Raw genomic sequence first — 26,609 nt, 5'->3', positions numbered from 1 at the left:
AGCCCCAGACTCTTCCTCTGACCTTCTTAACCCATCCCGTCTTCACGTCTCCTGAAGATCCCGTGTCCCTGACGGCTCTGGGCTGGCCTCTTTGTGGAACAGTAGTGCTCTGGAGAACATTCAGTTCAAGTTCAACAGTCAGCTCTCCAGAAGAGCGCCCAATGCACCGACGACACACTTTTTCTCGTTAAAACGTTGGTAGGTTCTACCTCTGGAACATCAGCTTCTTGTTGCTTCGGTGCTGTGTCTCCAAATCCAGGTGGCCCCAGCTGTTGTGATTGCTATAGAAGGTGAAGGCCCGAGGCAGGCTCTCAAGGGCACTGTTAGGCCTGACCCCAGATGGGGCCAGAACACGGCTGCAGGAAGAGGGCCCGTGGGCAGAGGGTGCGGCGGAAAGAGGAGCATCCCAGCTAGAGTCGGGACAGCCTTGATTCACTGTGGCCCCCCTGGAAGGTGACTTCGAAGCTGGGGAGAGGACTGTGAAGGTCATTGGGCCCAGGCAAGGGCCACGGCCGCAGGACCCGAGAGGGTCTTTCAGGAGGGTGAGCTCGTGCCTGGCGTGTCCTGGGGTGGACCACAAGGCCGCCCCACCACGATGAGAACCGTGGCTTCTTGGCAGCCTTGTGCTTTCTCTGTGAGGTGGCGTGGAGTCCCCTGGCAAAGGCCTGCCAGGGACGGGACACTTCTGAACCCCGAGCTCAAAGATGCAAGGAGAAACAGACCCCGGAGCCCCGCAGTGGGAGGAAGCACGCAGCAGATCTCCCCACTCACGTGCACACACAGAATCGGAGAACGGCCTGCCGGCCCTGCCAGCAGGAGAGGAGAGGCTTCATCGGGGCGGGAGGCGGTGTGCCACCCCTAGGTGTGCCGGACGCCCCACCTTGTGCCTCTGTCACCAGCGCAGGCGCCTGCCGAGCCCCTGGGTGCTCTGAGCCTTCTGGAGCTGCTTGGGGACGGAGGTAGCCCTGAATGTAGTCCATCGAGCAGACTAACACACGTCACACTGATGCGGCCTTCTCGCCGCAGTCTCCGTTGGTTTGCTCGTTCACTTCAGCAGACGCCTTCTGGGCCCCGCCGTGTCTCAGGCCCTGTGCTGGGAAGGGGAAGACGCCGACACGAGTGAGCACACGCAGGGCCAGAGGCTTGCAGTGAGGACGCTGCCCCTGGCCGGGGCCCAGCCCGTGGGAAGGGCTCAGAAAAAGGCGGTGAGGACCTTATAGCTGTCGTCTGGTGTGGACAGCCGTGTCCACAGAGCTGGTACAGGGGCCAGTGCTGTGAGCAGGGCCTGTGTCCCTCTCCCAGCGGAGACTGGTACCCGTCGCTGCCCTTTCCCAGGCAGCGCCCCGAGCTCCCTGCCTCTTCCAATAGCCTCCTCTTGGCCCTTCTGCAGGGGAATTTCGTGACCGCACACGAGGGCAGTGATTTCAGGGGCTGAGCTGGTGCTGTGGGGTGAGGGGAGCCCCTGGCAAGGGTGTCTACAACTCCCCATGGCGGTCCCATCATTGGAGGCTTGGGGCTGCGTATGCTGGCGCCGGTGGCGGTGAGACCCAGCCTGCGGCCGCTGGGAACTAAACCCCCGGACGGCGGCTTCCCGGGTGCCCAGCCCAGCACCCCTGGGGTCGGGGTCTGCAGGTGGAGCTGCCCTTGGGGGACACAGCTGCCTGTGGGGCTGGGGACTCCTGGACACCACCATGCACAGAGCCCCTCGCCACGCCACAACCGAAGGGCCCCAGTAGTTGGAGGATGTCTTAATTGCCTTCGTGATTGTCCCACAATCCCTCTCGTCTCCTGTTATGAAGACCGGAGAGGCTGTGCCGCATGGCTTCCTAATAAAGAAGGTCTGCCGTCCCTCAGGCTCACAGGAAGTTGTTTATATCACCACTGGGAACCCTCTTCGCACCAGACGTTCGTTAATTACAAAAAGGACAAGCTCTTGATTTTACTGAGGGTGGAACTTAGTCACTCACCCTCCCTGCCAAGTTCCAAATGTGTGTTCTGGAAGCACAGAAAATGCAAAATGGAAAACATTTGGTTTGCACTGACGGGAGCCCGGAAGACAGCGTTGGCAGGAAGCGCGGTGGGGTGGGGGAGAGGGGGAGAAGATGCACATCGGAGGCCCGGGGGCCCGGAGCCAGCCGGCGGGTGGGAGCCAGCGGGGTGCCCGGAGCACAGAGGGGCCGGCCCTGGGACCCTCCCCTCACCCCCACGTCCCTGGGGCTGTGTGACGTTCCAAAGGCCCAGCTGCCTTAAGGTGACGCCCAGGGCCATTCGCCCTCCTCCCAGCGCAGTGGCTATGGGTCGGCAGACAGGAGCGCAGTTGGTCTCTGAGGCCATTCGTGATGACAGTAGTTCACGAGCGTGCACGTGCGCGCGCACACGCGGTGTGACTGCCGTGCGCGGACAGCGGCCCGCACTGGCACTGCAAGACAGCCTTTGCCACGTCACCTCCTTGAGAACCCCATTTTACAGGTGGGAGGACCTGGCCCTGGGGAGGCGGGCAGCGTCTCTTGAGGCCACACAGCAGGTCCCTGTGACCCTGTGGTCCTCACCACCCCTCCACTGTCCCTTCCACCAGGCAGGTAAACAGGGGTCACCACGCCTTGAGCGGCCTGTGGGCCCCTTTGCCGTCACCTCTCCTTTTTCATACCCACAGGGGGCCACTTGCGGGGGGGTCGTGAGCCCTCCTCCCTGCCAACAGCTTCAGGCGCTTGAGGGAAAATGTGATTTCCCATGGAGGAGCCTTGTCCTCCCCTTCTCCCCGTCACCTCCAACCCCCATTAAAAACAGCAACAGCCAACAACTTACGTATTTATTTACTTTGCCGGATGGAGGGAGACGGACTGCGAGGAGGTGAGGAGGCGGCCGCTGGGCCGTGGGCGGGGCCGCGTGCCGGGAGCCATCTGTCTCGTTCTATCAGCTCCGTGCCCAGCAGGGAAGTGGTGGACCCTCTTAGTCACTTGGCCAGGAAAAGCTGTTTATCAGAGCTCGTGGCCCTGGGGAGGCTGAGTGTCCACCAGCCAGCAGGGCAGGGCGCCCACCTCCGCAGAGAGGCTGCTCTGCTCATCTCTGGCTCTGTTTCCCCCTAGGGTGGCGGCCAGGGCCTGTCTTCTTAAACGTGTGCCCTCGCTGGGCACCTTCCAGGGCAGGCCAGTGAGGAGGACCGTCAGCATTTGCGGTAGCAGCACCGAATCCTCAGAGCCGTCCCCAGAGGCAAGAAGAGGGATGAGCCCTCGTCTGGCTCCTTCCCCCCCAGGCCTGGCAAATGGCTTGGCCACGCTCTCCAGCTGGCCAGCTGCCTGTACATCCACCATCAGGCGGCGTGAGGTCTGTCTGAGGGCAGCTCCTGGCTGATGAGTTAGCTGCAGAACACTGAACGTCAGAGACTCAGGGCAGCAGCTCTGAGGCCCAGGGCTGGGCGCGGGCCCCTCCCTCCACTGAGCAGAGACTAGAATGTACCCTGTCTTGTACCTGCACCTTGGCCTCGGCCCCTCCTCAGGTCATGCTTTGAGAGAATTCATAGCCTTTGGTGCACCCGTTCTGGACACGTGGTGGCTCGTTGGCTGCTGAGGGGGTGAGTAGCTGCAGTCATCTAGGGTGACACACATCAGGGCCTGGTGGGACAAGGGGAAGCAGACGAGGTGCCCACCCTGTGCGGGCACGACCCGGAAGTGGCCACCCTGCCCGCTGCCCGAGAACCGGCCCTGATGAGGACCCAACGTGGTCCTCCCCTGGCTTCTAGATGCTGTGCTCCCCCCAGACATTCACCCCCACTCACTCCCAGAGCTTATGACCTAGAGAGGGCATTCCTCGTGAGTGTGCGGAGAGCATGGGGGTCGTGGCCCCAAATGTGATGGAAGGGCCGGCATTTTTGTTCGTGTGTGTGGCGATCCGGAGGGCGCTCGGGCAGCTGCATGTGGCCCGCTGGCACTCACAGGACCTGGCAGAAGGGGGAGGCGCAGTGCCCGTCTGCTCTTCGCCTCTAGTGCCCAGGCAGCTTCTCGGGGACGCGCCTGGCTCCAAGGCTGGGACAGGAACGCACCCCTGCCCCGGCTTGTCCCCTCCCGGATGGAGAAGAGCCAGGGGGGCTGGGCCGCTGCAGGCCCAGGGGGCTCCAGGCTCATTCTGGAGGGTCACCAGCGTGACACGGGAGGGCCACTGCGTGCCCTGCTGCCCACCGACAGGGCCGCCCCGAGAGCCCATCAACACAGGCTGGTCTGGAGGGCAGCAGCAGCTCAGACTGCGGCTCTGCCACTTAGCGGCTGTCGCTAGCTCAGCCTCAGCCTCTGCCCCGCGTCCTCATTGGTGGGAGGGGAGCGTGACAGCTCTGAACCCCTCCTGGGTTGCTACACAGACTCTCGTGGGCTGGGTGGTGCCTGCACGCCTTCCCAGGAACCCTCTCCAGGACCTGGCCCTCGAGACCACCTCACTCTGCTCTCCTTTGTCTTTGGTCCCTGCCGTTGTCACGTTCCTAGTGCTGCGTCGGCTGCCTCTTTTCCCATGTGTGGTCAGCTAGCGGGTCAGCTCCCCAAGGCAGGGTCCCGCAGGGGGTGGTCTGTGTGCTCGTGGGGAGTGCACGCATCCAGGCCCGGGCGCCGCGGCAGGGCAAGTGCGTGGTTTAATTCAGAGCGCATCACCCGGCCCTGGTGCCCCTCCGTCATGTGCCCGGATTTGGGTGGGGCACCGCCCCGCTGAACCTTCCCTTTGACTTTCTGTGAACTAGGATGGCACTTGTACCTCTGGGGTGCTTTTCAGATATAATTACACGCCGTACAGTTCCCCTGCTTAAAATGTATAACCTGGGCTTCCCTGGTGGCGCAGTGGTTAAGAATCCGCCTGCCAATGCAGGGGACACGGGTCTGAGCCCTGGTCTGGGAAGATCCCACATGACGCGGAGCAACTAGGCCCGCGCGCCACAAATACTGAGCCTGCGCTCTAGAGCCCGTGAGCCAAAACTGCTGAACCCCACGAGCCGCGACTGCTGAAGCCCGCACTCCTAGAGCTCGTACTCCGCGACAAGAGAAGCTGCTGCAATGAGAAGCCCACGCACCGCAACGAGGAGTGGCCCCCCCCACCACAACTAGAGAAAGCCCGCACGCAGCAATGAAGACCCAACGTGGCCAAAAATGAATACACAAATAAATTATTTAAAAAGAAAAAGCAAGAAAGAAATGCAAGCATTTCTTTAAAAAAAAACCCAAAAGACACAGCACACCGCCAGTCTTCATCCCTCCCCCAACCCCTGGCCACCACTAATCTGTGTTCTCTGTCGAGTTGCCTGTTCTGGACGTTTGTGTAACTGAGCTCGCACGTGAGGTGGGCCTTTGTGCCGGCTTCTCTCTCCCGGGGCTGTCGGCCAGCTCTGAGGGCGTGCCACAAGCTGACCTCAGGAGAAGGTGGGCCGCGCTTCCCATTCGGCCACCCCGAGATGGGAGTAAGGTTCCTGAGGAAAAGGGGTCCCTGGCTAAATCATTGCGGGACAGCCCTCATTAAACGCCATTAAACAGGTTTATTTGACTTCAAGATTTTGACCTGTGTGCATCATTAGCTGGGAGAGGCTAATTAGCGTTCAGGTTTCCAGACCCGTTTGGCCACAAATCATCAAGAAGGCTTCATCTCCCTTTTGGAGCTGGGAGACAGAGACCCGGGATGCAGGAGGCCACAGAGCCCGCACTCCTGCTGCAAGTTTGCAGGCAGTGGTGTCAACGCAAACTGAACGGTGGTGTGCGTCCTTGAGGGAAAGAACCCAAGTGCGCGGTGTGGGCGGCCCCAAGGGGTCAATGGCTAGGTGCCCACAGAGGGTGGGCTGCTCCCCGGGCGTCTCCCGGGCCCAGCCCTTCCTCAGTCCCAGTGCCAGCACCCCCCACCCAGGCCCTGGCCTCACGTGGACCATCCTTGCCTGACAGATGGGACGCCTGCTCCTGAGCTCACGCCAGCAGCTCCACGGGGCCGTTTGCCACCCTCCCTGGGTCCCCTCCCTGCTCCCTGGAGCCCCAGGAGCACTTGGCTGATGACCCTGGCACTTAGGGACCCAGGTGTCACCCGAATCCCATATCTGCTGGTTTCCAAGACTACTGATGGGCTGGAGAAACAGGAAGCCCGTCTCGCGAGGCAGGCCGTGGCTCCAGGGGGCTCTGCAGAGGGCCTGGTAGCCGCCACCTCTTGGTCCTGCTGCCTTACCCAGGCCAAGCTCACACTCTCTTGCTTCTGAGAAATCGTTTTCTTTCTAATAAGCCCTTGCCTTCTTTCCCCTGCCCCCGAGATGGCGACTCCACCAGCTAGAAGGAGGGCCTGCTCCAGAGCCCCAGCAGAGAGGGGCGGGTTTCTAGAGCTGGCAGGACCCTTGGAACGTGGTCCAGACCCCCCACTGCCCTCCTCCAGCTCTCCTCTCAGCCAGCCCCACCGGGCCCCGACTCCCCGGTTCCCAGCTCTGGGACCCCATAGGCACTGATGGGGTCGTCTGCGAGGCAGGCAGGAAGCCCGGCTACACCCCTCCTCCCACTAAGGAAGGGCTGTGCCTTCGGGCTGCAGGTGGATGGGAGCCACAGGTCTCCTCAGCCATGCCAAGCAAATTCCATATAGGGGAGGGGGAGGAAAAAGCCCCCACTGTTCTAGCCTGGTGGCCTTGACCTTGCATTCTTGGCCGCTTTGGCTGTCCCCCGTTTGGAACAGGGATAGAGATGGGGAGGAGCCAGGGTCCTGCTACCCAAAGTGCTCTGCGGGCAGCAGCATCGCATCACCTGGACCCGTGTTAGAAACGGGTCTCAGGACTTCCCTGGTGGCGCAGTAATTAAGAATCCGCCTGCCAGTGCAGGGGACACAGGTTCGAGCCCTGGTCCGGGAAGATCCCATGTGCCGCAGAGCAACTAAGCCCGTGCGCCACAACTACGGAGCCTGCGCTCTCGAGCCCGCGAGCCACAACTACTGAGCCCGCATGCCACAACTGCTGAAGCCCGCGTGCCTAGATCCTGTGCTCCGCAACAAGAGAAGCCACCGCGATGAGAAGCCTGCGCACCGCAACAAAGAGAAGCCCCCGCTCGCCGCAACTAGAGAAAGCCTGCGCACAGCAACGAAGACCCAACGCAGCCAAAAATAAATAAATAAATTTATTAAAAAGAAAAGAAAAAAAAAGAAACAGGTCTCAGCCTCTGACCCCCAGACCCACCAGGTCAGAATCCACATTTACAAGATCCTCAAGTGATTCGTGCGAAGGCAAAACGACATTCTGCCTGGATGTGTGCAGAAACCTTGGGCTGGGCCCAGCAGGATGTGGACTTGTGTTCATGGGGTGCCTTGGGCAGCAGGGGCTGGAGGACTCGGGGGTCTTGCCCGCTTAGAACTGCCTGCTGAAACTGAGATAGAACAGTTTATCTCCCTGTGCTGTTTCAAGTCAAATTGAGTAGCCTCAAATTTTATTTTTAAAAAGTCAGCCAGAGGTGAAACCAGAGCAGGCCTCCAACAAAGTGTCTTGGAAAAGCCACCATTTTCCATGTTTGCCCTGAGACTCTTCAGACAGGAACCGGAGCCACTATAAGGACCACGATCCTAGTGCTTCAGATACCCGAACTTTCTACTGGCTCTGAGCCGCAAGGTTTGACAGTTTACACCTGGTGACGTTTAGAGAACAATTGCTGAGAAGGCTGAAGGGGAGGAAGTACTCTGTACGACCTGACATTCCATCCTCAGGCTGATCGTTCTCTCTTTTGCCAATATACCATTTGTCTGTAAAACCCTTGGGCCAAAAATAGCTGCTAGGGCTTGGTGTCATTGTGGATGAAGGGCAACTGCCCCATTTCTTTGGCTTTCAGACACCTTCATAGTGCCGCAAGGCAGTGTCGTCCCAGAGGAATTCACACAGCTCTTTAAGCCCGAATCGCTGGCCCTGGGGGGCAAGAGATGGGGCCTTGGGAAGTGACCCCCCGATGCTGCCGCAGTGGACCTCCCTGGCCAGGGCCACACCACTTAGCGGCCAGGCCAGGCCACTCTCAAGAGTGAGAGGGGGCACCGTTCGCCGTCCTGCTGGGTCGGCAGGCACAAGCCGGGACTGCCCTGGGCAAAACCCAGCCCTTGGCCAAGTCCCCTGGTCACTCGGGGACCTGGCTTCTTAGGTTGCTCAGAGGAAGGAAGCAGCAGAGAAGAGGTGAGGAGGACACCAGGTGCCACTTCCTAGGCATCTGTGCTGGCCAGGACTTGCTGCCCACAGTGTGGTCACTCACTCCTGGTAAAGTGGCCTTCTCAAGGTCACCCAGCCAGCACGGTGCTGGTCCCCACTTCCCTTCGGGGCAGAGACGGACAGCAGCTGGCATTCCCTGGGAGTGGCGCAAACGTGGGGGGGTCCCCCTTTTCCTTGCCCTGGCTCGGCTCTGCTTTAGGCCTCCCCTCCCGCGTTTCATCATCAACTGCGTTTTCAGCTGAAGTTCATTACCCAAAGGGCGCTGGGCTCAGGATTTGGCCTGCTGTGGAAGGTGACGCGGGGAGGGATGCTCGCTGTGGGCTGTCAGGAAGATGGGGCCGGGGCGGGGCAGGGCCCAGGCTCCGCTGCAGTCACAGGTTCTCTAACCTGCCTGCTTCTCTGTGTGTGGTCCGCAGCCCGAGACTGAGGACGAGAAGAAGCGCTTTGAGGAAGGCAAAGGGCGGTACCTGCAGATGAAGGCAAAACGACAGGGTCAAGCGGAGCCTCAGCCCTAGACGCCCCCTCCTACCGCTGGGGCCTGGAGCAGCCCCCAGCGTCTCATCATTTAGAAGTTACCCCTTGGCCAAAACCCCAGTTCACGTTGACAGCTGGTGTTGTGTGAAGTATTCGTCTCGCAGTGTTAACCTGTGTTAACCTCTCCTGGAAACCTATACACCAAAGCTTTATTTATATCATCCCAGTGTAAATGCTACACAGTATTGTCCCGACGCCCCAAGGCATTCCCTGGAAACCCTGGGGAATACTGGGGCGCACGCTGTATGGTATGGAAAGAGCCCAGCATCACTAATAAAGCTGCTGTTTGGCTGGACCTTGGTCTGGGTGGTTGCTTGTCTTGGGCGGCTGCTCTCCCCGGGGTGTTGGGGGCGGTGGGCTCCCACCGATCCCCCCTTCCTCAGGGCCACCCGCCCCCCCACCCCGGTGCCTGTACCTGCACGTACCCCAGAGCCTTGGGCACAGCGGCACGCACTTGTGTTTGCCCGACGGCTTGCTGGACAGAGAGAGAGCACCCCTTCCTCCCTTCCCACCCTCCGTCCCCCTCCTGGGCCCTGGTTCCGTGTCCTGGCTCTGAGGCCCCAACCAGTGTCCCACTGGCCTTCCTGTCGATGGGGCTGGGGTGCTTTTGTGAGGACTCAGGCAAGGAGGTGGGCAGAAAGAGCCGGGCTCAGCCAGACCAGACCACAGCTCAGCATGGGGCAGGCCTGCCCTGGGCCTGGCCTCTGCTCCCTGGAGGCAGCTGAGACACCTCGGAGCAAGAGGCAGGGATCCTGCTGGAGGGAGCCTCCCCAGCTGGTGCCAGGGCCCCTGTGCCCGATGTGGGAACCCCCAGCCACTCGGGCAGGGGCGTTATTGGGAAGGCTCGTGGGGTGGGGGTCCGAGGGGCAGTGTGTGTGTGTGTGTGTGTGTGTGCGTGCACGCGTGTGCACGTGTGTCGGCATCCCTGTCTCTGCACACGTGTGTGCGCACCTGGTCCAGCAGCCTCAGGGCAGATACGCTGCCAAGGCCACTCCAGCCCCCCAGCCCCAGCCCCAGCTGAGAAAGGCCCCTGCACCAAGCACTGGCGGTCACCATCGCCTAGGAGAACACTCCTGACCCAGGCTGGTCCCCGAAGCCTGGGGATGAGACTGGCCACCAACAACTACGGCCTCATGCAAGGCTCCCTCGGGCCCCGACGGAGAGAACGTGGCTCCAGATGTGCAGGAATGCCCGCCAGGACCTCCGGAATCCGTCTCGGGCCCCAGTCCTGGCTGACGGGGTTATTTCCTGCCTGGGAGCAGTCGGGGGGGGAACAGACCACAGGAGGCCACGGCAGCCCCACCCTGCCCCCTGGCCCCCTGGAGGCTGCCTCAGCCTCCCCAGCTCCACCCACACCCTGTGCCAACTTCCTGAAGGCTATAGGCGGTGCCCTGGGCAGGGAGTGGTGCAGAGGCGAGCCAGCCCAGGCCGGCCAAAGCCTTGGTCTGAGAAACCAGAGTCGGCCACGCCGGCCCCAAAGTGCCTGGGCCCTGGGGCTCCCCACGGTGGCCATCGGAAGCTAATCTCCCACCTGCCCCCAGAGCAAGCTAAGCCAGGGGCAGGGCCACTAGTACAGGCGGCCATGGTGAGCTGGGCTCGCTCGTGGAGGTGCACTTGGGGCCACAGGCGTGGGGCAGGCTGCCTTCTGCCAGCTGGGCAGCGGCCTGGCCCATGCTCTGGATGGCTGGATTGCCTGTTTGCCTTAGAAATGCCACACTTGACTACCAGCTACCCTGTGCCAGCCTCCTACTGCTGATGCCCTGTTTACAACCAGGGTCACATGGGCAGGGAGCTGGCCTATCCACGGAGAGCTCATCAGGGGCCCTGACCACCCAGAAGCCACACACAGGGAGCGCATGGCCCAGGACTCGCCATTCACCAGCTCTGCTTCATTGTGGAACCTTTGCTATACAAACACTTTGACTTTTGTCTGAGACTGATCCTGGGGACTTCCCTGGCAGTCTAGTGGTTAAGACTCCACGCTTCCAATGCAGTGGGTGCGGGTTTGATCCCCAGTCGGGGAACTAAGATCCCACGTGCCGTGCAGCGCGGTCAAAAAAAAAAAAAAAAAAAACCTGATCCCAAGACTCACTCTGGGCCCCCTAAAAGCTGCTTCTAACTCCCCAGCTGTTTCTGGGGTGTGGAGGAGACGGTGTAGGTGGGCACAGAAGCCAGGCTATGGAGTGGTACAGGCAGCACTGGCTGCATTTGGTTGAGTCCAGTCCCAAGCAGATGCCCGCCTTCCTCCAGACACAGGGCTGGGCACTCGTGGGTGCTCCCGGTTGTGGGGCAGGACAGTGCCCTGCGGGGCAGCCCAGAGCGACTCCAGAGGCCTTTCGCCCGGGGTGTGTGTGGTCCCTGGCTTTCTAGAAGAGGCAGGCAGGATCCTCTGACTGGATGGGGGGCCAGGATGCCACAGGCCACTCTCTCTTGTGACTTGGGTCTCCAGAGAACCCCATCAAGGGGACTAATGGGTTTCCCCACCTAGCCTAGAGGTGACAGCCTGTGCCCTGCTAGGAGTGCTAAGTGGAGGGCAAGCTCCTGAGGGAGGGAAGAGAGAGGGCCAGGGGTGTCAGGTCGCAGGTCCTGGCCTCTCCCAGCTGCCTGGTCGTGGTCTCAGCTTCACAGAGAACACTTTCGGAGCCCATGGGGGGAGGGACAACCACCCGGCAGGCGGCCCAGTGGTGCATTCACTTGGTTCCCGCGGTGGAACCCCCGCCCCCCCAAAGGCCCGAGGGTAAGTCTGAATCCTTAGCTGACCCAACCTCACCTCTTCCTGCCCTGGCTCCCCCCTATACACGACTCCCCAATTTCTAGAGGCCACCAGCCCTCGGGGCCCCCAAGTCCTCCTTACGCCCCGCCTCTATAGTTCACCTTAGATGTGACTTCCTTCAGGAAGGCCTCACTGAGCCCCCCACCGCCGGCCCTAAGTCCCCACTGTCCATTCCTGCCCCAGGCCCCCCTGGCCTAGGTCTTCCCCAGGAGGCTCGCAGCCAGCGTCGGGAGTATGGACAGACCCGAGTCGGCAGCGAGAGGCCCAAGCTTGATCCAGGCGTCGCGGGAGGCGCCGCCCTCCCTAGGGGTCTTCGGCCGGGAGGCGCGGATGCGGAGGGCGCGCCCCCGCGGGTACGAGACAAACGCGCGGCACGGCAGACACACAAACACACGCGGCGGGCCGCGTCTCCGAGGGGAGGGCTGGGCGGTCCGAGAGGCGGTGTGGAGACGCCCTCGGAGGCCTGCGCCCTGCTCCGCCCTCCGCCCCCGGCCGCTCGGGCGCAGCCAGCCGAGCGGCGGGATCGGAGCGCGGCTGCGGCGGCGGCGCGAAGGGAGGAGAGAGGGAGGGAGGGAGAGAGAGAGAGGGACGGAGGGAGGGAGGGAGGGGCGGCGGGGCCGAGCCGAGACGAGCGGAACGCGCAGGCCACGGGCGGCCGCCGCCAGGATGCCCCGGCCCGCTGGCCGCTCCGCCGCCGGCCACCCACGCGGTCCCCGGCGGCCCGCGCTCGGCCCGGGGGCGCGGGAGCTGCAGCCGGAGCCGGAGGCGGGAGCAGCGAGCTGGAGCCCCGGGCGCCCGAATGCAGGGTGAGCGCCGCCGCCCTAGCCCGGGGGCGGCAGGGCAGGGGACCCCCGGCGGGAGGACTTCGGGCGGGGAGGGGCTGTCCGTGGTCGGTCGGTCACGGGGTCTGTCCGATGGCCGCGGGCTCCGCTTAAGGCTGCGCACCCCTCCCCCCAACTTGGGGACCTTCGGGGTAACTTCCCCGGGGTCCGCCCCTTCTTCTGAGCCTGGCAGCGCCGCCCCGGGGGGCTTGCTTTCAGGGGGCGGGGATGGCCGCTCTGGGGGTCCTGGGCCCACCCCTGCCCAGCGTAACTCGGGAGGCGTCCGGGACCGCAGTCCCGTCAGCGTTTGGCTCGCGGCCGACGCTCGGACGCGCCCTCGGGGCTGGGCAGAGCTGGGGGCCCCGCTGGGGCAGGACCGCGCGCCTGGCCGGGCGGGGGATCGGAGGACAGAGGAGCGGGGACCGCGAGGGTGGAGGGCGGGCGTGGCGGAGATGTGGAGGCTACTCGCCGAGAGCTCCGCCCTGGGCGGCGGCCGAGCGGGGCCCTGCGGGACTGATGGGTAGCAGCGCCGGCGGAGAGCAGCCTGGGGGCGGCAGCCTGAGCCCGGGAATCCTTTCAAGTTCTGGGTTCTCTTTGTTGCGCAATAGAGCCCGGGGGCCGTGGGGCCTCATTGGCCCGGGGCCGCGACGTCACGCCGGAGCCCCGCCCGCAGACCCTGCGGAGAGAGTCCGGTGGATCCCAGGTCCGCCACACCTGCAGCCTGCACTGCGGTGTCCTGGGGGGGCGCGGGGGGTGGCAGGGAGCGTCTCCGGGATCCAGGCGCAGCGGGAAGCCCAGTCCTGAAATGCTGCGGAGCCTGAGTGGGCTGCGGGAGAAACTTCCCAATAGGGGGCGGTAACACCCCTGGAGTGTTGGGGCCTGGACCCTAGTGTCCCCTGCTCCCTGTGATTGAGAATGAACAGAAGGTGTCACCAGCCTGGAAGAAGGGGGTCTCCTTGTTTCCGCAGAGCCGGCCCCCTCTCACTCTGCATTAGGAGACCTTGCTCTCCACCCCACCCCGGTGACACTCCTCTCCCATCGCAGGACCACCACGCTCAGGAGTCCATAAAGCCAGCCTCCATACGTCCTCCCTGTGCTGCACTGGGCTCTGAGCCTGTGTTCCCATCTGCATTGTGGGGACAGTAGGACCCATCTCGCAGGGGCAGGAGGCCCAGAAAGACCACCTCAGCTCAGGGAACAAAAAAATGCCAAGTTTCTGACCATTTTAATGTTTCAGACATCAGGATTTTGATGTCAGGAGAGTGGAGTTTGGATCCTGGCTCGGGAACCTAAGAGCTTGGTTACCTCCCCTTAACCATCTGTAAAATGGGAGCAATGGCAGTCCTTCATACAAGATCACTGGGGGTGCGAACTGAGGGGAGTGTGCCTGTTCGAAGGAGGGTTGCCTCCTCCCTCTACTTGTGGGGTACATTCTCCTGCCCACACAGACCTAGGGCCTCGCCCTGCAGTGAGACACTGCTCGGCTAGACTCAGGGAAGAACCGGCACCAGGAAGGGTTGGACCAGTGGCAGCCTGTGGCACCTTCCCTACCACTCTGGACCAGCAATCAACAGGTGGGCAGTGTGGGCTGGGCCAGGCGCAGGGTCACAAGAGTCAGACAGCCTGCCTGCTTGGGCTTCTGAGGGAAGGCCTCCCAATCTGACGGCCAAGGCAGCGCGATGAGAGTAGAAATGGATGGCAGCCCACCACTTGCCTGCCGAGTCCGGTTTTCCATTTGACAATGTAAGCCTCTGCCCGCTCTGGACCCCTGGTGGGCTGCCGGACACCCCACCTGGCTGTGTGCAGCCCTGTGGCCTCATTACCCTCCAAGCTGGGCTGTCCCAGGCTCTGGCTGGGGTGACTGTGCGTCTGCCCGCAGGTCTGAGGCTCACGCACACCTCTGAGCTCAGTGTTTTGAAGAGACAGCATAGCTCAGTGAGCAGGGAGGTCTTTGGTACAGACGTCTATGTGGCAAAGCATTTATCGAGCACTTACTGTGTGCCTGGCTCCATTCTAAGCGCTTTCCCTGGCATAGCTTACCGACTACCCACACACTTCTCGAGGCAGATAGAGACTACCATGTCTACGTACAGATGAGGAAACCGAGGCCCAGCTGAGTCACGTGACTGGCTGGGGAGCTAAAGCTGGAGTCTAACAGCTCCTCACCCCATACCGAGTGGCCTCTGTATGCTGAAGTCAAGGAGGCTTGCCGGACAGCAGAACGGCTGGTGGAGGGTTCAGCGGGGCCATCTCACCCCCCACGCTGGGTCTGGGGTGGGGAAGGGGAGGCAGCTTTGTGAGCAGAAGCCCAATGCTTGGGAAGGAAGTTCCCTGGCCCCAGGAGTCCCCCAGCCCCTGCTAAAAGGCCCTCAGTGGGCACTGGTGTGGTCCAGATTGGACTCCTCCTGTGGGTCAGGGGCCTGGACAGGCCCACTGCAGGGGCACAGAGATGAATGACACCCATCAGGACTCAAGAGATCCTTCGGTGTCCGTGGGGCTCAGGCCACACCCCGCACGAGACAAGCAGGGGAGCCTGGCAGCAGGCTGGGAGGTGTCACTTCCCCTGTCCTGAGCGCCAGGGGCCTGCAATGGCCTGTCCACCCCAAGCTGGAGACAGTCCCTGAAGGATCACGTGGCTGTGTCTGGTTCAGTGGTGCCCATAAGTGTTGGGGGCAACAGACTTGCAGCCGATGAGATTACACAGGCTGGAGGGTGAGAAGGCCCGAGTGTAGGCAGCGTACATAGCAGACCTGCACTGAGCGCTGCACTTGTCCCCCACGCCACCTGCTCCAGGCTGTGGCCAGAGGGGCCTGCTGTGGGGGGCCTCACGTCAGAGGGACTGGCCAGTGCTCTGTGCAGGGACGCGCCGAGCTGGGAAGCGGGGGGACTCACCGCCAGGCCCACTGGCAGGATGGGGCGGCTCCCCAACACGTGCCTCCTGCCCCACGTCCTAGGTCCCTGGTTCCTACCTATCCACAGGCCGTCCTTGGGGGCAGGTTCTGGTCCCTGGACCAGCTACAGTCCCATGCTGCCTGCGGCATCCAGGGCAGCCACCGTGTGTGAGACCGGGCCCGCCCCAGGCGCTAGAGATGCGGCGTCTGTCCACCCCAGCCTCCCCCTGGAGGAAGCCTCATCGTCCCTGTTTGAGTAGGACGTGGGTGCAGGGACTTTGCTGGGGCCACATGACTAGTACACTAGAGCTTAGTGTACCCCCCAGCCCGGGGTAGTGCCGGGGCCTGCCAGGCGTGCACGGCCATGGAAGGCCTGCTGGGGGCTGACCTGGGTAAAGCAGGCCGCCCTTTCCCAAGGTGGGCACGAGAGTGGTCCCCAGAGCATCCCTTCCTTACAGGGGAGGTTCAGGGCACTCATCCTCCAGGCATGTCCTCATTGGCCAAAGGAAGTGGAAACCAATGAAAGTGAGGGCCCCCAGCATGCACTGGGGGAGCCTCGCATGGGCTGTGTGAGGATTTGGGGAGTTTGACGGTGAGAGGGCCAGTTCTGGGACGGGACCAGGTACACACGCAGCACAGCGCCCACCTGGGCCCGGCCTGGCGGCTTCCCTGAGGATGCAGGCGGCCTGGAAGGAAGCCTAGGTGCCGCACCTTGACCAGGAGTAGGTGGAGGTGAGGGGATGTGCACTTATTGAGCACCCCTGTATACATCCCCTGGGAGCCAGGAGGTTCCATAGAGGGCAGAGGAGGGCGAAGCGGCCCAGCCCGAGCCAGGACCAGACAGGCAATGGAGCATGAGGGGACCCCCTCTATCTCGCACTCCCAAGAGCCCCAGGAGCTTCATGGCCGGAGCCCAAGGGAGAGTCCCTGAGAGCTCTTTGGCTCCCCCCCAAACCCACTGCAGATGCTCACGGTCCCTGGTGTCCCCAGGCCGCCACGTGTGAGGGCTGCTGCTCGGAGCTGAGGCCTGGCTGGAGGAGGATGTCCCAGCCGCCGGCCAGCTCCCATCTGCACCATGAGTGATGAGCGGCGGCTGCCCGGCAGCGCGGTGGGCTGGCTGGCCTGTGGAGGCCTCTCCCTGCTGGCCAACGCGTGGGGCATCCTCAGCGTGGGGGCCAAGCAGAAGAAGTGGAAGCCCCTGGAGTTCCTGCTGTGTACGCTCGCGGCCACCCACATGCTCAACGTGGCCGTGCCCATCGCCACCTACGCTGTGGTGCAGCTGCGGCGCCAGCGCCCCGACGACGAATGGAACGAGGGCCTCTGCAAGGTCTTCGTCTCCACCTTCTACACCCTTACCCTGGCCACCTGCTTCTCCGTCACCTCCCTCTCCTACCACCGCATGTGGATGGTCCGCTGGCCCGTCAACTACCGGTGAGTTCCTGGGCGTGTGCCCGCGTGCACCTGAACATCTGGTGTCCTGGGAGAGGGGGACGTGGGTGCCTGAGCGCACAGGTACCCTCGGTGTGGGGACAGGGTCCCTGTGCGGCGTGCCGCACCCATGCTGTGCTGGGGTTGCAGGGACGAGCGCGTGTAGGTGTACGTGGGTGCGTACGGTGTCCAGTGCAGAAGGGCTCTGTGAGAAGGACACGTGACGATGTGCTGACTGCGGGGCTGGGGCGGTTGAGGACCCTCTGCCGGTCCCCAGGGGCCTCTGGAGAGACCCTGTGAGTGACGCCAGGTCCCTCTGTCCTGCCCCCGCCCCATGCCAGGCTAAGCAACGCCAAGAAGCAGGCGGTGCACACGGTCATGGGCATCTGGATGGCGTCCTTCATCCTGTCGGCGCTGCCTGCCGTCGGCTGGCACGACACGAGCGAGCGCTTCTACACCCACGGCTGCCACTTCATCGTGGCTGAGATTGGCCTGGGCTTCGGCGTCTGCTTCCTGCTGCTGGTGGGCGGCAGCGTGGCCATGGGCGTGGTCTGCACGGCCATCGCCCTCTTCCAGACGCTGGCGGGGCAGGTGGGGCGCCGGGCCGACTGCCACGCCTTCACCGTGCCCACCATCGTGGTGGAGGACGCACAGGGCAAGCGCCGCTCCTCCATCGACGGCTCCGAGCCCGCCAGGACCTCGCTGCAGATCACCGGCCTGGTGGCCACCATCGTCATCATATACGACTGCCTCATGGGCTTCCCTGTGCTGGTGGGTGAGCCTGTCAGGTGGTAGGAGCCTGGCGGGGGGACGTGGGCACTGGGACAGCCGTGCTCCGGGACAGCCGTGCTCCAGGCGTGCTCCAGGCATTAGGTGGTTGAATCCTCACACCCGGTCTTTTCAGGAGGCATCGTCATCATCCCCATTTTACAGAGGTGGAAACTGAACTTCAGAGAGGCCACATGGCCCGCCTAAAGTCCGGGCATCCATGGTAGGGTCTGAACCCATGTCAGGTGGCTGCAGAGACCAGGGTCTTTTGTCACACGGCAGGGGACTTTCCTGACCTGAGTGAGACCCATTTGATGCAGAGGGTATGGAAGGTGGGGTGACATGCCACAGGCCTTCTGGTGGGTCCAGGTCCCAGGATGGACAGAGGAGGGATTTAGTGTGGCAGAATCGGCTTTGATCCTGAATCGGGAGGCAGGGCAGGCCTTGAATGTGTGCTGGGGAGTTGGACTGGATCCCAGGAGCTGAGGAAGGTCAAGGTGAGGGCTGGTCTGAAGACCCTGCCAGCAAGGGTCCAAGGTCCACCGAGGCTGCCTGGGGTCCTGTCTGTGAGGCTATGCCGCAGGCCTAGCCCAAGAATGACGTCTGGACTCAAAGACAAGCCCTCCCACTGATAGGGCTCCAGCCCTGCCCCTGAAGGCTATGGAGCTGGACAGGGAAGGGTCTAGGGGCAAGGACCAGATAGAGGCTTCATCCCTGGGCAGGGAGTCATCGCAGGACCCAAGCTCCAGAAGGTGACAGGTGGTGTGGCAGCCTCGTAAGTCAGGGGTGACCTTCTGCCCCACCCTCAGTGGGCCAGAGTAGAGTCCTCCTGTGTGCAGTGGGGCCTGGTGTCCCCAGTCCCTTGATGATAGAGGGAAGGTGTGTGTGTGAAATTGCAGAGCCAGATGGGAACAGCAGTGGAGGAAGGGCCCCCCAGCTTCTCTTCAGGGCCGTTTGTGGAACCCACTCCATGCTGCGGGCCTGGTATGGTGTCTGGAATCTTTACCTCACCCTGTGGGGTGTTCTTGGCCCATTTCACAGATGAGGAAACTGAGCCCCAGAGAGGTTTAGCATCTTTCTGAGGGTCACACAGCTCGCATGGAAGAACCAGCATGATGTCTGCATCAGGCCCACTTCTGCTCTGAAAGAGGAATAGTGATGTCACTCAGTGGGGGAGCAGGGGAATGAGGCGTCCCTAGGCGGTGACCCAAAGGCCACCTGGCTGGATCCTCTGACCCCCAGAAACTACTTTGATTCTAGATCTCTGGGGTCTGAGGTCTAGACCCTCAGAGTAGGGGGAGGGCCAAGGAGGCCACTAGCCATGGAGCAGCAGGGATGGTAGAAAGGTCCCTGAACTGGGAGACTTGAGACCCGGCTCTCAAAAAAGGGGCCGGTAATCCACGCCTTCTCCTCCTTGGGCGGTCACGGGTGAAATGAGGGAGGCCGTGCCCAGTGCTACCTGGTGCACTGTGAAGGGCTCTGCACACACGGGGCTGTGACTGTTCATCTTGGCACCAGCGGCTGTCAGTGGGCAGGGAGTTCTCCCCTCACACTCTGTCTCTTTCCTGCCCAAAACCCCAGTGCTTTGTCCGTCTCCCCCTCCCCCTCTATCTCCCCCTCCCCCGCCTCCGGCAGGTGGGCAGTCAGACCTGCCCCACAGGTGGGAGGACTGAGGCCGGGAAGGGAAGCTGGGTGATGGGGGTCCTGCCGGGTGCCAGGCCCAGCCCTGTGCCCACAGGTGGTGAGCTTCAGCAGCCTGTGGGCTGACGCCTCGGCGCCCTGGATGGCACTGTGTGTGCTCTGGTGCTCAGTGACCCAGGCCCTGCTGCTGCCCGTATTCCTCTGGGCCTGCGACCGCTACCGCGCTGACCTCAAGGCTGTCTGGGAGAAGTGCATGGCCCTCATGGCCAACGACGAGGACTCGGGTGATGGTGAGGACGGTCTGAGCATGCCCCCCAGGGAGAGTGGCGCCTGGGTGAGGTCACTGGGGGTCCGCGGGATAACAGCTGTCAGAGCCCCCTTGTTCTACCCCAAAGGTTCTTAAACCCCTCAAGGACTCAAGCCTGGTGTCACACAGGGCATTCCCCTGTATGGCTTGGCCGCCCCCAGGGTTCCAGTTAATCAGACGTTCTGGTTAACAGAGTGGCTGTGGACTGCAGCCTGAACGTGTTTCTTGGAGCTTCCAACCTTAGGGGTCCTGGCGAACTGCCCCGGGGCTCCTGTAGACCGGTCCTGTCTCCCTGCCAGCAGTAATAATGTGACCCTGGGCTGAGCCCTTGCCACCTGGCAGGCAGTGTCAGCTCCTTGTGTCTATTTAGTTCTCACCCCCATAGAGGAGGAAACTGGCTCAGGGTCTGTGACTTCCCCAGGCCCTCAACTACAAGGTGGCAGAGTCAGGATCTGAATAGAGGACCCCACCCTTCTCCTTTTCTGTTAACCAGCCCACCAGCCCTGCGTGTGTCTCTGGGGGTCCCTGGGACCCATTCCTGGATGCCCCCAAGTTTCCACGGCCCTAAGCTTCTGCCCCGCCCTGCAGAAACCAGCCTGGAAGGTGGCATCCCCCCAGACCTAGTGTTGGACCGCTCCCTGGACTACAGCTATGGGGGTGACTTTGTGGCCCTGGACAGGACGGCCAAGTATGAGCTCTCTGCCCTGGAGGGGGACCTGCCCCAGTTCTACCCTCTGCGGCCCTTGCAGGAGGACAAGATGCAGTACCTGCAGGTAGGGACAGCCAGGGCTGGAGATGCAAATATGCCTCTCCAAGGCCTTTCCTCTCTGAGCCCATCTCACGCCTGTCACAGCTCCTGGGGCTGGCTTTCATCCTCCCAAGACGAGCTGGCCCCAGGTCACAGAGCCTGTGCAGGTGGACCCATGGGCGGCACCCCAGCCCCTGTGCCCAAGTTCGCTGGTGCTCCAGGAAGATGGTCCATTTGGTGCCTGTGTTGTTTCCTTGGGGCTCAGCACCCTACTCAAAGGGACTTCTCCCCAGCTGACCCAAGCTACAGATGACAACACTGAGGTTTGAGGAGATTGTCACTTGCCCCAAATCTCACAGGTCTAAACCAGGGTGCCCTGGACTAGGCCTGGTCCCTGACCCCAGGCGGCCCTGCCCGGTGAGGGGAGGCTAGGTCCCCCTTTTCCAGGAGGGCAGCCCGGGTTAACCCCTTGGTCCTGACAGGTCCCGCCCACGCGACGCTTCTCCCACGACGACGCGGACGTGTGGGCCGCCATTCCGCTGCCCACGTTCCTACCGCGCTGGGGCTCTGGAGAGGACCTGGCCGCCCTGGTGCTGCCTGGCGGGCCCGACCGGCGCCGCGGCGGCCTGCTGGCGGAGGACGCGCCCCCCTTCCGCCCGCGCCGTCGCTCGGCCGAGAGCCTGCTGTCGCTGCGTCCCCCGGCCCTGGACAACGGCCCGCGCCTCGCCCCTGGCTCGCCCCCCGGCAGCCCGCGCCGCCGCGCCGGGCCCGGCGCCCGCTGCGCCTCGGCCTCGCTGCTTCCCGACGCCTTCGCGCTGACCGCCTTCGAGCGGGAGCCACAGGCCCTGCGCCGCCAGCCCGCCTCACCGGGGCCCTTCCCAGTCCGCGCCCTGCCCCACGACGGCGCCCAGCCCGGCGGGGACGCGGCTCCCCCTGGCGGCGGCGGCGCGCAACGGAGCCCCGGGCCGCGCCCGGCCGCACACGCGCATTCCAGGACCCTGCGGACCGGCCTGAGCGCGTCGTGGGGCGAACCCGGGGGCCTGCGCGCGGCGGGCGGCGGCGGCGGCGGCAGCGTCAGCAGCTTCTTGAGCTCGCCCTCGGAGTCGTCGGGCTACATCACGCTGCACTCGGACTCGATGGGTTCGGCGTCTTAGGGCCCGCCGGTGCCTCCCCAAGCCTCCAGGCGGGCCGGGCCACCCACGGGGCCAAAGCACCAAAGATGCCATCCTAACCCGGCCCAGGCTCGGGGCAGGCTACGCTGAGGCCGCCGGCGGCGCCTGAACTTGCGCTAGCCCTGACGGGGCGGCGGCTGTGCGCCGCCCCGGAAGCGGCCATTGCCTGGAGGGGCAAAGCCCGCCCCGGACGACCACACTGGGCGCGGACCAGCCTCTGGGCAGGGCATCTCTGGGCAGAGTGAGGCTGGGGCTTGGGAAAAGGCGGGCTCCGCGCGGGGCAGCTGGCTACCGCCTGACGGAACAAAGCCCAGCCCTGCAGGAGCCACCAGACTGCAGCCTCTTCCCACTCTGCACCGTAATTGTCACACCTCAGGGGGTGGGGTACAGACAGGGTCTGTAAGCACAGGGGTCTTCAGAGCCCAAACCAAGTTCTCTGAGCAGCTCTCCCTGCTGACTTGTTCTGCCTTGGTTTCCGCATCTGTGAGGAGCAGGTGACCATGTTAGCTCTCAGGACTGTCTGGACAAGTCTCCTGGTCTGTGTGCCCCGGCCGCCACCGAGGGGACAGGGAGTGAGTAGTGGAGGACCCTCCATGGGTCCTCTGTGGGGCTCAGTTTTCAGGGGCCTGGCGTGGCCCCCAAGCCTGAGGCCTCCCACACTTAGTGCCCCTGGCCCCCTTGAGAACTCTCCCCAGCCAAGCTAAAGCACAACACTTTCGCACCATCACCATTGGCACACACCCACCTTGGCCGCTGTTAGCATCCCACTCTCATCACTGTGCCTCCATTGCCTATGCACAACATGTCAGCCACCTCTCTGACTCCCCACGAAGGTCATGGGTACGTGGTGGAGAAAACTGAAGCAAAGGGGGAGCGGGCTTCCTTCTCCTGGTGCCAATCCCCAACCTGTGCAGGTCTGGCCAGGAAGGGATCTTGCCTTAGAGGCCTTGCAGCTTCTGGGTTCAAGGCCTGGTCCCTGGTAAGAGTCTTCCTCCACCCTGGGGCAGGGGTCTTCTTTTGCTCTCCATGCTGGGCAGACCTCTTGCAGGCCTGGGCTTGGCCATGAGCCCTTGGGAGGGCCTGCTGGGTCTTGCATGGAGGAAGACCCTCGACTCAGGCTAAGGAGAAGCCCAGGAATAGCTGTGGACTTTGAGCTGGAGGGGCTGGGATGAATGCAAAGACTGTCTCATTCCATCCCCTGCCTCCATGCAGTGGCCCCTCCATGTGAAGATCTGGAGGGGGTTCCAGGGCCTGCAAGGAGCTGGTCTACCCCCTCTCCCCTCCTACTCTGCAACCTGGAATTGCAGCACTGCCTCTGCCCCTCAGGTGGCCAAGCCTGTCTCCTCACCCTCCAGACGGGGTCCCAGCTCCAGAGAGGCCTCTGGGAGCCGGGAGAACAGGGGGGACTACGCAGCTCTGTCTCACCTTCAGAGGCCCCTTCAGTCTCTGGCTGTGGGGTAACTTGGGGGGAGGAGCTGGCCACAGGTGAGTAAGGCAGGAGGCTCCAGTCCAGCCTCAGCCATGGGAGGCCTGCCTCGCCAACGCTGCTGTACCTTCAAGGACCCACATGTGATGTGGGGGCGGAGGTAGCCGGTTAGCCACTGTTCCCCACCCCCCGCCGGCCGATTTGTCACCTTGGGTTTTTATATCCAATCTGTGTATTTCATATCCAACGGCAATACTTGCAAGGAGGCGGGGTCCCCTGAAGTCCCTCCAGTCCTGGTTTTTACAAAATTATTAAAGAAGAGGGAGGACCCCAGGCAGAGGCCCCCGGAGCGTGGGGCTCCCCCTCTCACCTTGTCTTGCCTCCAGGCCTGTTTGCTGCCCTGATGAGCAGCTTGGCCCTGGGTTCACTGTGGAGGGAGCTCTGTCTTCATACCACCACCCAGCCCAGAGCCAGGGATCCGTTTGTAGTTTTTTTTGACAACTGAGCATTTATCTTCTGTACAGAATCTAATAAAAACTTCCTATGATTTGCACCAGGCAATCCGAGGCCGATTTCATGGAAACACTTAGAACCTAACAGCACCGCTGGCCAGCTGCCCCTAAACGTCTCTCCCTCTGGGTCCTGAATTCCTCCGCTAGTGCACCCTTCCTTTGGGTTGGACTTGCCCCTTTCTCTAGGCAAATCCAGCGGCCCCACCCAGCGAGTGAGTCAGACCTGGGGCAGCAGCAGGATGGAGCGGCCTGGTGGGTTCCAAAGCCCTAATAAAGGGCGAAGATGACCTATGAGTGCAGATGGCAGCCCCTGCCCAGGTTTGGCTTCAGGGACCACTAATCCCAGTGAGGCTGATTCCGGAGGGCGAGAAAGGCAGAGCAGTTGGAGCCGTGCCTAGGGGAGGAGGACCCATTGTGCCGGTTGACCCGCCCACCAGCCTGGGTTGGAATTCCGAGGACGTGCCCTGGGTCCGCGATGTAAGATCGCCACCTGGTGGCCGGCAGGAGCCTGGTGGCCTGCAGAAGGATTAGGGTCGGGAAGTTGAGACCCGAGAGGCCGCCCCGGGACCACCACTGCAGGAGCCCCGCCCCAGCACCGGAGAGCCCGCTGGGTGGTGCGGTAGGGGAGCTGGGTCGCCCTCTCCCCGCGGTCTGACCAGGACGGGTTTAGCACACGGCAAGGCAGGGGCAGCCCAAAATGAGAAACGTTTTATACAAAGTTGATGTTGGTAGTTCAAAAAGATTCACCTAAGTAGGCATCACAGGAGCAATTAGAACCTTCGTGGCCTCTTTATACCCATTTCAGAAGTTCAAACTGTCCTTATTTTGAATTTCAAGCTGGTGGGAGGAGGTGCTAGGATCTCTTCCTGGGCTCAGGGCAGGGTCCCTGTCCTCCACCCCCAGGCTTCCCCTCGAGGGCCGGGAGCCCCGGGTTCGAGTCCGGCACAGCAATGACCTCATTTTCGGACGAGTAAACCGTCGCACAGCACTCCCAGGGTTGTCAAGGGTGGTGGGCTCCCTGGAGGCCCCAGAGGTCCAGAGTCGGGGGCTCTGCGGGGCCGGGGTCTTTTCCAAGTGGGGAGAAGTGAACTCTCCCTTGAGAGGAGTCGGGGTGTGCCCTAGCAGCCCCAAGTTGGTGCGACAGTGCGCGGGGTCCCTACCAGAAGCCGCGCGGAGCCAAGCGTCGGGTGGCCGGGGCGGTAGGTGGAGCATCTTACCGGGCGGGGCCACAGCGCTGAGCGGCCGCTGGGCAGGGTCGCTAAGGAGGGGGCTTCCGAGAGGGCAGACTTAGGAGCGTGCGCCAGCGGGTGGGCCGCGCCGCGTGCGGAGGGGGTGGGGATCCCTGGAAGCAGAGTGGGTCCAGGATGGGGATGGGATGGGGGCCCCTTGCCGGGGGTGCGGGACCTGGCGCGCTTTGTGCCGTGGGAACCGGGCGTCCCGGGCCGGCTGAATGGGCAGGGGCGGGGCAGCGATTCTCCTCGCTGCGAGGGGTCCGCTCTGTGCTGCTGCGGACGGCGACCTTCCCACCGCGGCGCGGCCGCGGGGCGGGGACGAGCTGCCCGCCAGGGGCCCTGGGAAAGGGGGCGCAGCCCGGGACACCCACTCCCAGCCCCACTGGAAGGTGGGAGGAGGAGAAAGCGGGTCGCCTAAGTGGGTAGGGCTGGGTGGGGGGTGGGTTATGCCTAGACGCGCAGAACCCGGTCCAATCGTAGCTTCGTGTATTTCCCCGAGTTCGAAGAGACGCGGCACCCTCCCGGGACGCGGCCACCCCGTCCCGGGACCAGAAACCGATGACCGGAGTCCCGGCCGTCCAAAACAGTCTCTGCGTCCCCAGGCCAGACGAGGGCCTCTGTGAGTCCGAGGCCGTACCTGATCCTCACCAGGGCCGCCACAAGCGCAGCCCGGCCCCGGGCTCTCGGCGAAGCGGCGAGACGCCGACTGCGGCGTGGGGATGCTGGTGGAACTGACCGGGGAGACCTCCAGATAAGAGGAGCCGGGGTGGCGGAGACCGCGAGCCGGCGGCGGCCGGAGCAGGGGCCCAAACTGGGGGGGCGCCGGGGCCGCGCCGCGCGGGTGCCTCGGGGCCGGGACTGGCGCTGTCCATGGTGCTGCCACCCGCGCGCTCGTGCGCCAGGGGGCAGCGCAGAACCGTCGCGCCGCCCTCCTCTTCGCGCCGCAGAGGCTGGCTAACGCCCGGTAGACAGCCGCGGAAGCCCGACGGGTACTCGGCTCCGCTGGGGACCGGCCAGAGCCCTGGGGGGAGGGGAGCGGATGAGAGAAATGCGGAAAGGAGGGGAAGAGGAGGAGGAAAGGAAAGATGGAGAGAGGAGAGAGCAAGGGAGGGGAGAAGTGTGGAGGGAGGGAGAGAAGGGAGGGGAGTCAGCCCGAACCCGCTCCCCCCTTCCCGGGTCCAGACCTTCGCCCACCCAGATTACAATTCCACAGCCAGCCGGGCTTTTGCTGCCTGCCCACTCACAGCAATATGGGGCCCCCTTGTCACTCAGCTGCCACTGCCCTGAGCAGTTCTTCTCCGTCCATCCCTCCTTTATCTGGCCTTGTAGAATCCGTGGCTCTGACCCCACAAGTTCCCCCGCCTCTTCGCCCGACTCCCCAAGCCATCCCGCTACCTTGCACCGAGTTCTGAAGGCTTTTCATGTACTTGACGCTCAGCTCCAGTATATCTGCCTTCTCCAACTTGCGTTTCCGATCTGGGATCCGTGGAAAGGGCTCTTAGCACCGCAGCCTGGGCTGGAGCAGATGAGGCTGGGGACCGTATCATCTTACCTCCACCGAGTCCCCTTTCTCACCTGGTGCGAGTAGTGTTTCTCTAGCAACGATCTGAGCTGCTCCAGCGACACATTAATGCGCGCCCGTCGCTTCTTCTCCATCAGCGGCTTGGAGATCTGTGGGTGAGCAGCAGTTAGAGGGCAGGGCCTTGGCCCTCTCGCGCTCTGCCTCACCCCTCACGCCCGCAGCCCTCAGGACCCCAGACCTTGCGGAAGTTGCCGGCGGGGCCGCCAGAGCTGCCCTGGGTCTCGGACTCAGTGCCCATGTTGTCGTAGTGGAGGCCACTGGAGGCGGCACCACCTTTATAGGGGCACCTCGTTTACATGTCAATGAGGCGCTCCTGGACTTGTGGAACCCCCAGGGGGAGGGGGATGAGAGAGGGACAAACTGGGAAGTTCGCCACCTCCCTCTGCCTCTTCTCTTCCCTTAGTCCAGGCCTCACCTCCAGGACCCCTCCTCCCTCCTGAGGGACCACCTTTACCCTTTCTCAGTCTTTCCTTTTTTTTTTTTTTTTTTTTGTCTACGTTGGGTCTTCGTTGCTGCGCACGGGGTCTCTCTAGTTGCGGTGAGCGGGGGCTACTCTTCGTTGCGGTGCGCGGGCTTCTCATTGCGGTGGCTTCTCTTGTTGGGG

The 26,609-nt window shown here is 63.1% G+C and overlaps 3 protein-coding genes across 6 annotated transcripts in view; 2 read left to right on the top strand and 1 right to left on the bottom strand.

Annotated features, from left to right (window-relative positions):
• ACOT7 (acyl-CoA thioesterase 7) overlaps positions 1-8,999 on the top strand; it is a 90,158-nt gene extending 81,159 nt beyond the window's left edge. The window contains exon 9 of the mRNA XM_032636438.1: positions 8,587-8,999. Within this exon, the coding sequence (XP_032492329.1) occupies positions 8,587-8,685 (99 nt within the window). The 3' untranslated portion in view covers positions 8,686-8,999. The remainder of the gene's footprint in view (positions 1-8,586) is intronic.
• A 3,140-nt stretch (positions 9,000-12,139) lies between these two features.
• GPR153 (G protein-coupled receptor 153) lies at positions 12,140-23,235 on the top strand. Of its 4 annotated transcripts, none has more exons than XM_032636413.1 (6): positions 12,140-12,283; positions 16,180-16,620; positions 16,959-17,388; positions 19,124-19,316; positions 19,922-20,106; positions 20,564-23,235. In XM_032636413.1, the coding sequence occupies exons 2-6, from the start codon at positions 16,265-16,267 to the stop codon at positions 21,233-21,235; spliced, it is 1,836 nt and encodes a 611-aa protein (XP_032492304.1). In that variant the 5' UTR covers positions 12,140-12,283; positions 16,180-16,264; the 3' UTR covers positions 21,236-23,235. The 4 variants fall into 4 exon arrangements, with proteins under 4 accessions (XP_032492304.1, XP_032492296.1, XP_032492319.1 ...); XM_032636405.1 differs by having other exon boundaries at positions 16,154-16,620; XM_032636420.1 differs by lacking the exon at positions 12,140-12,283 and adding an exon at positions 12,316-15,921 and having other exon boundaries at positions 16,154-16,620.
• A 1,214-nt stretch (positions 23,236-24,449) lies between these two features.
• On the bottom strand, positions 24,450-26,079 carry HES3 (hes family bHLH transcription factor 3). Its single transcript, XM_032605824.1, is given in 6 exon segments — positions 24,450-24,762; positions 25,072-25,096; positions 25,099-25,156; positions 25,158-25,444; positions 25,819-25,898; positions 25,997-26,079. Coding segments are annotated over 6 exon segments (846 nt in total).
• Between the last annotated feature and the right edge of the window lie 530 nt (positions 26,080-26,609).

This window comes from Phocoena sinus, chromosome 1 (assembly GCF_008692025.1).
Source record: "Phocoena sinus isolate mPhoSin1 chromosome 1, mPhoSin1.pri, whole genome shotgun sequence".
In the NCBI taxonomy this organism is placed as follows: Eukaryota; Metazoa; Chordata; class Mammalia; order Artiodactyla; family Phocoenidae; genus Phocoena; species Phocoena sinus.
Note: the sequence above shows the minus strand (reverse complement) of the source record. Positions and strands in the feature narration are given on the sequence as shown.

Coding starts and splice junctions, on each gene's coding strand:
- GPR153 (XM_032636413.1), top strand. CDS start 16,265: ATGAGTGATGAGCGGCGGCTGCCCGGCAGCGCGGTGGGCTGGCTGGCC. Junction 17,389..19,123: donor TCATGGGCTTCCCTGTGCTG/GTGGGTGAGCCT, acceptor CTGTGCCCACAG/GTGGTGAGCTTCAGCAGCCT. Junction 19,317..19,921: donor CGACGAGGACTCGGGTGATG/GTGAGGACGGTC, acceptor CCCGCCCTGCAG/AAACCAGCCTGGAAGGTGGC.